The 7,851-nt window shown below is 35.3% G+C and overlaps 1 protein-coding gene across 1 annotated transcript; it reads left to right on the plus strand.

Annotated features, from left to right (window-relative positions):
• Positions 1 to 3,735: 3,735 nt before the first annotated feature.
• On the plus strand, positions 3,736 to 7,062 carry LOC137720249 (putative serine/threonine-protein kinase At1g01540). Its single transcript, XM_068459290.2, has 7 exons — positions 3,736 to 4,507; positions 5,375 to 5,479; positions 5,570 to 5,692; positions 5,805 to 5,975; positions 6,089 to 6,218; positions 6,311 to 6,520; positions 6,611 to 7,062. The coding sequence occupies exons 1-7, from the start codon at positions 3,945 to 3,947 to the stop codon at positions 6,770 to 6,772; spliced, it is 1,464 nt and encodes a 487-aa protein (XP_068315391.2). The 5' UTR covers positions 3,736 to 3,944; the 3' UTR covers positions 6,773 to 7,062.
• The last annotated feature ends 789 nt before the right edge of the window (positions 7,063 to 7,851 follow it).

Genomic DNA, 7,851 nt, shown 5'->3' on the forward strand with positions numbered 1-7,851 from the left:
TCAATCAGAATATAATAATATGAGATTCTCTTGTACTACTTGCATTGATAGTTCATTTGAAAATGCTTTTACAATAACTAAAAGTACTTTAGTTGAAAATAATTTTAAGTTTTAAAAGCATTTTAAGTATTTTTTTTAAAGAAGTGTTATATATGTATTTCTTACAAAAAGCATTTAAAATATTTTTTAGAATCCACTTAAATTTTTACTAAGAATTAGTTTAAAAAAAACTTTTCATCAAAATCGTTTTTAATTACTTTAAAAACAATTCCAAACAAGTCATATGTCACTCAAAGTTTTTTTTTTTTTTTTTTTTAATTCAAATTCTAAGTTATCCTTTCACAACATTTTGATTAGAAACCTATTATTTTATAACAATTTATTCTAATAAATTATAAAAATGGAGTATTATAGCCCACATGATCTTTTCCGAATTCTTTTAGTGAGGATTCAGATAATCAGTGAATCGTGTCCATTCTTATACATCATGCGATCAATTTTTGTCAAGTACTGTTTGTTTTTAATTTTAAATAAAAATATTTAAAATGGATCCTCACCAAAAGGATTAGGAGAGGATCCGGATTCGTATTACAACTTGCTTTCTTTTGGGGTCAAATAGTATTATCGTATGTTTCCATGGCTTCTCCATTACAAATAGGGTAAAGTACAAAAAATTACATCAACTATTGATGTCACAATACTTTCATACCTCATCTTTTAAAATTGATAATGTCATACTTCATCTTGAGAATTTGGTTCAATGTTATACCTTCCATCACTTGACCTTTTACTTTTCAGTTAAATACTAACATGGCTTGATTCGGGACCCATTTTCTATTAAAAAATCATTAAAAAATTATTAAAAACTAAAAAAAATTTATTTAATATTTTTAAAATAATAAAATAATATTAAAAAAAAAAAAAAAACCCTCATTTCGCCCGTCCCGTCCCCTCCCCCCTCCTCTCTCTTCTCCCCATCTTCATCTTCTTCCCCCACCTGCAAACCCAAAAAAAAAAAAAAAAAAAAAAAAATCCAATTTGTCTTCCCCCAACGCACACTCAGTTTCCCCCCTCCCCACTCCCTCTTCTCCCCCTGCAACCCAAAAAAAAAAAAAACTCAGATCCCGTCGGTGGGAAGATGGGTGCGCAGAGAAGGTGGAGGATGGGTGCAGAAGAGGATGTGAAGAATCGATGAAAGTGGTGGATTTGGGGTTTGATGGGTTTTCAATTTTTTTTTTTTTCTTCCTCCTTTTTTTCCTCTTCTTCTTCCTCCTTCTCCTTCTCCTTCTTCTTCTTCTTCTTCTGTAGGGGGGTTGATGGTTTTCAAAATTTTTTTTTTTTTCCTTCCTCCTCCTTTTTTTCCTCTTCTTCTTCTTCTTCTTCCTCCTTCTCCTTCTTCTTCTTCTTCTTCTTCTTTCGCAGGGGGGTTGATGGGTTTTCAAATTATTTTTTTTTCTCCTCCTCCTCCTTCTCCTTCTTCTTCTTCCACGCCGAAGGGGGGGGGGATTTTTTTTTTCTTTTTCTTCCTCCTTCTTCTTTTTTCCCTCTTCTTCTCCTCCTTCTCCTTCTCCTTCTCCTTCTTCTTCTTCCGCAGGGGTGGGGGTTGATGGGTTTTCAAATATATTTTATTTTTCTTTTGGGGATTTGCAGGTGGTGAGAAGAAGATGAAGATGGGGAGAAGAGAGAGGAGGGGGGGGAGGGACGAACTGAGGGTTAATTTTTTTTTATTTTTTACTTTTTATTATTATTTTAATATTTAAAAAAATATTAAATATTTTTTTTTAGTTTTTAATAATATTTTAATGATTTTTTTAATAGAAAGTGGGTCTCGAATCAAGCCACGTCAGTATTTAACTGAAAAGTAAACGGCTAAGTAACAGAAGGTATAACATTGGATCAAATTCTAAAGACGAGGTATGACATTGTCAATTTTAAAAGATAATGTATGAAAATGTCGTGACACCAATAGTTGAAGTAGTTTTTTGTACTTTACCCTTACAAATACGATGAACATAAGACAACACTACAATCATCCATTTGTGGTTGTACTACTAACTATTTGAAGAGGTATACCTGCAATTGAGACCTGCTTTAAAATTGGACGTTTAAAGTATGATATGCAAAACATCTCTAAGTACTACAAGATCTCGTACATTGGAATTCATGGTTATGGACCTCAATTCATTAGTATGGAAGTTGATAGGACATAACTACTATGAGCCCTTCAGTTTATTAGTCTCTTTGCTCTTTTGATGGTTGTTAAGCTTTGCTTACTTTGTTTTGGTTTTATTGTTTTTATGATTTTTTTTTTTTTAATGGTGATGGGTCTAATCTTTAGGTCCGTTAGTTTTGTTTGTATCTTGTGAGCATGTCAAACGGCCATATATCTTCAATTTCCCAAACAAAGCATCCAAATCACTTACAACGTATTTGTGTTGTTACATGTAATTCACAAATTATTACATGTAATCTAATTTACAATATTGTTTTACAACGTTACGGAGTTTTAAGAGTAGTCATTTGCTACCTATAAAACTTATCCAATACTCTTTACCAACCCTAATATGTAGGAGAAATTTTTAAGAGGACCTGACACTTGTGCCAGGTGGTGTTTCCACCAATAAAAATTTGACACTTAGATATTCTTTTCAATTAATTATAATTAAGTTAAATTCTCACAAATAGAGCTGACATAAGTGCCATAAACACTTTAAATTTTCTCAATACATAACGGTCACTTTTTTGCCCATAGATTTGTGTAATCCCGTTTTCCTACTCAAAACTAAGTAGGTGATATGCTTTCATGGAGTTTTGGTACAATAGTGAATTCAAGGACTTTTCTGCAATTTCTCTAATATTACTTCCATTTTCTTTTTAAATTTATTAATACTAAGGGATGATGAATGTCCGAAATTATTACAATATTTAAGGAAGAGAAAATTTTTGAACCAGAATATGCATGTGTGAAAACTCAGCACCTTATTTACTAGAATATTAGAGCACGTGGAGATGCCAAGGAACGGAAGGTTAGAACCTATATATATATATATATATATATATATATATATACCTTTGAGTTAAATTGATACTTATATATGAGTTTCAATGTAAGATTTCAATCTAAGGTGAAACTCATGTCAATAAGAAAATCAAATGAAGAATTCAAATGACATTTTTTAATCTTCTAAACAAATTCTTATTGATTAGAAGAAAAGTCATTTACTTGAATCCAAAAACAGATAATCCATCAAGATGGATTCAAATTTCAAAGTTGCAACAATTAATGTTAGTAAATGCTTTTGCTTGAAAGCTCAAGCTAATCTGCCAAGAAAATTCACTCTACAACCACCATTTGGAAGAAACCCAGTGAGACACTGAGAGTCCCACCGTCATCTGTCTGCGTCCGGCCAAGGGACACACCCGTTCTTTCCTCTATATCAAAGACTTAAAAAAAGAAACACGTTAAACGGGTAACAAACAGATACACTGCGTGTCATAAACATAAATAAATAAATGATGAAAAATATATTATTTGTTTACTTATTATGATACATGATTACAACTTGTGTTTTTCATACATGAAAAATGTTTTCCATCTTGTCATCCAATTTCAATAAAAATTTTGAATTCACGGTAGGAAGTATTTTTGCTCACATCGATAAAAACCCTCACACAAAAATAATAAAAATAAAATAAAAACAAATATAAATAAATAAAAAACATTAAATTAATGACACACAGACAGATAGACAGATAAGAGTAAGACAGATCAATTTTCATATTTATACAAAAGCTCCCACTACATCTTGTCTTGAGCCTTCAAAAACTCTCTCTAAAAACTTGCACGATTCTCTGATCGCCGGAAATAAAACTCCGGCGACTCAATGCGACGGAGCCCACAATCCAAGCAGCGAACTGTCTGAGTCATTCTCGCAGTATTTGCAATGTCGGTGTACGACGCGGCGTTTGTGAACTCGCAGCTCGCGAAAACGACATCAATCTTCGGGCTCCGTCTCTGGGTGGTCATTGGAATCCTCGTCGGTGCTCTGATAGTCCTGACCCTCTTCCTCCTTTCCCTCTGCCTCACCTCCCGCCACCGCTCCCGGGCTCACAAGGCCCACAAGGCCCAGCCCAAGCCTTCCGCCGCCGATTCTCCCACTACTCCAGTCAAATCGAAGGAAATCCAGGAAGTCGTCAACGACCTCCACGTGGAGATCGGGAAGCTGGAGCACCGGGTCGTGGTGTATTCGGACCGGGCGTCGAGCGGGGAGAGCAAGGGGACATTGAATAGCGGGTGCGAGACGGCGTCATTTGGGAGCGGGAACGTGGTGGGGCCGGAGGTGTCGCATCTGGGTTGGGGGAGATGGTACACTCTGAGAGAGCTGGAGGCGGCGACGAATGGGCTGTGTGAGGAGAATGTGATTGGGGAAGGAGGGTATGGGATTGTTTACAGTGGGATTCTCAGTGACGGGACTAAAGTCGCTGTCAAGAACTTGTTGAATAACAGGTACTTTTTTCAATAAATTTTCTTCAAAGGTTGAAACTTTTTTTTCAAATGTGAATTTTGTGATTTCTGGATTGATTTGGATATGGGTTTGTGGGGTTTTTCTGATCAGACAAGATTTTGATGATCAATTTTGAATTTTTTTGTTGTAATATTCGACATTAAGTGAAAATTTTAGTTGAATTATGTATTTTTTATTTTATAAATTGAAGAACTTTATTAAAATAGGAAAGCTCAAAATCTAAAAATAGAAGGGGCGTTTGGATATCTGATAATTGTGGTACAATTCTTACGGAGATAGAAAGATGGGTTATGTGTAAGATAACGGTGTCAAGTTTTTCTGGTCTGAGTAACAGTTTGAAATTGACTTCAACGAACTGTTGTTTTCTTCCTGGATATATATTTTTTGGATATTTAAATTTTTCTGTTCCTGCATTTTCTCAGCAACCAAACAGGGTACTTCTGTGTTGGTTGAATGAATTGGCATGTTTACCATTTGGTTATCTTTTTCGGGTTGATCCCTTTTTTCCCTTTATTCTTGTCTTGCGTTTGTTAGAATTGTGCTGTAAAGTTGCATGCTTTCTGAAAAGAATGAACCCAACCCATCTTCTTTTTGAGTTTCTTGTGCTTATAGTCAAGCTTGAATTGATGAAGTTGGCATCAGAATCTGTTTCTCACTTTACTCTCTCTTCCCACATGCCAAATTGGACTTATCTCGAATTTCTTTTTGGTGTCAATGTTCGTACTATTTAGTGTATGGCTGCATTGTCAATGATTAACTGATGTTACATTGTGCCTTGGCTTTTGGATATCTCTTATCTTTTATGCATGTGACTAATGCATTTGCTTATGATACTGGTCCATAATCAGGGGTCAAGCTGAGAAGGAATTTAAAGTGGAGGTGGAAGCCATTGGGCGTGTGAGACACAAAAATCTTGTAAGGTTGCTTGGATACTGTGTTGAGGGTGCATACAGGTACCCATTTTTTTATCTTCTAATTTGAGTTTGAGTTTGCAGTTCTTGTGGTTTGTGTATAGATGTCATATAACTTCTGATTTTTCGTAGGATGCTTGTGTATGAGTACGTTGACAATGGCAATCTGGATCAGTGGCTTCATGGGGATGTTGGTGAAGTCAGCCCTCTAACATGGGATATCCGTATGAATATTATACTGGGAACAGCAAAAGGGTACTCAGATTAAATTAGTTTTTGCTTGACTATTCGTTTTTTTCCTTAAAATTAAGAAAAGAAATCCATATTGATGTATGCAAGGGCCTTTTGGTGTTCCCTCATTGTGCAGGTTGGCCTATCTTCATGAGGGTCTTGAACCAAAGGTGGTTCACCGTGATGTGAAATCTAGCAACATACTAATTGATCGCCAGTGGAACCCCAAAGTATCTGATTTCGGTCTTGCTAAGCTCTTGTGCTCTGAGAACAGTTACGTGACAACTCGAGTGATGGGAACATTTGGGTTAGTTCTTGATTTCTTTTAAAATTTATTTACAAATTTACCTAAACATATGCATAAAGAGTCATATGTGCTTGGGGTTTGAAAATGAATCTTATATTTGGTGGTTACTTTAGTTATGTTGCACCGGAATATGCTTGCACGGGAATGCTGAACGAGAAGAGTGATGTTTATAGCTTTGGAATACTTATTATGGAGCTTATATCTGGGAGAAGCCCTGTTGATTATGGTCGACCACAAGGAGAGGTTAGGTTTTGAACTTTCAACCCCAACCCCTCATATATCAAGTTTTCTTTCGCTGCTACTAACTATAAGTTGAACTTAATGAATATTATCAGGTGAATCTAGTTGAATGGTTAAAAACCATGGTTGGGAAACGAAAAGCAGAGGATGTGGTTGATCCCAAGCTGCCCGAGATGCCTGCTTCAAAAGCACTTAAACGTGCTCTGTTGGTTGCTCTTCGATGCGTTGATCCTGATGCCACAAAAAGGCCAAAAATGGGACATGTGATCCACATGCTCGAGGCTGATGACTTGCTATTCCGTGATGTATGTATAATTGAAAACTAATCTCATGATTCTTGATCGCCGTCTGTTCTTGATATGTAATTACTTATCCATTTTGTCATTGACTTGCAGGAACACCGACCTGGTAGAGATACGTCCAGAAAAGACCTTGATTCTCAACAGGACAATCACATCGTTGTGAAGATAAACGACAAACACTTGAATGAAGGTACTTCTGATACTAGCAAAGGTGATACCAGTAGGAACCATCATCAACCTACAACGTGGAGATAATGCCCCGGGAGGATTACGTGACTAACATCTTTAAGTTATCTCCAGGTTTCTGAAGCTCATATTTCTCCTACCATTTTTGCTGTATGTTCAATAATTTAAATCCTTTTCCTGCTTAGTTACATATTTTTTTAGGACGTACACCGAATTTGGTTGCAATTGTACAATTCAAATAATTTGTTCTTCATTCTTAATTTCTTATAGGAAGCATAATTCATTACTATTGCTTTGCTTGTAAAAACAAGATATATCATTAGTGTTACTTCAAAAATATATATATTCTTTCTTTCTCAGTTTAAGCCTGTTTAGGCAATGATAAAGATACTTGTAAGGTTCGTGTCGGTTTCCAACTTGTCACCATCAATGCCAGCCTCAGTGTTAGATGGTGATGAGCTGTAAGCCCCTTAATACGCACAAACAGAACCTTTCATATACAATGAGTGACACCAAACCCACAATAAGTTGTATACGTGAGGTTTTAATTAACAAACCTTACATATACAATGTGTCTCTCGGATTTCATTTTTGATTAAAAATTTGTAATCATTTCCGTTTGTGTATATACTTGTCTAGATATAGGATGTTTAAGACTGCTTGTGTAGGAATCACTTTTACTAGAAGTGCTTTTATTAAAAATATGTTGAATTCAATTACTTTATGGAAAAGCTCTTGGAACTACTTCCTTAAGAAGCATTTAGCAAGTTATGGCTTGATTGAAAGTGATTTTAAAATGATTGAAAAGCGCTTTTAGGGAAGAAAAAAAATTTGACACTTGAAGAAGCACCAGTTATGTACTTCTAGTAGAAAGTACTTCAACTGTTTTTTCAACATTCACTTGCATTACAAGGATTTGTTTCAACAAAGCTTTCACCAAAAGTGCTTTCAGCCATTTCAAAAGCATCAACCATTTTGAAATCACTTCTAAACGAGACCTAGAGCTCGTTTGGAAGTGCTTTTAAAATAACTGGAAGCGCTTTTGGTGAAAATGTTTTTGGAACCAATCCTAAATAAAAATACAAGTAAATCCAGAAAAATCACTTAAAGTGTTTCCTTATGTGCTTCTTGCATAAAAGACTTAAAGT

The sequence above is a fragment of the Pyrus communis genome, chromosome 1, assembly GCF_041283825.1.
Source record: "Pyrus communis isolate YQ-2024b chromosome 1, ASM4128382v1, whole genome shotgun sequence".
In the NCBI taxonomy this organism is placed as follows: domain Eukaryota; kingdom Viridiplantae; phylum Streptophyta; class Magnoliopsida; order Rosales; family Rosaceae; genus Pyrus; species Pyrus communis.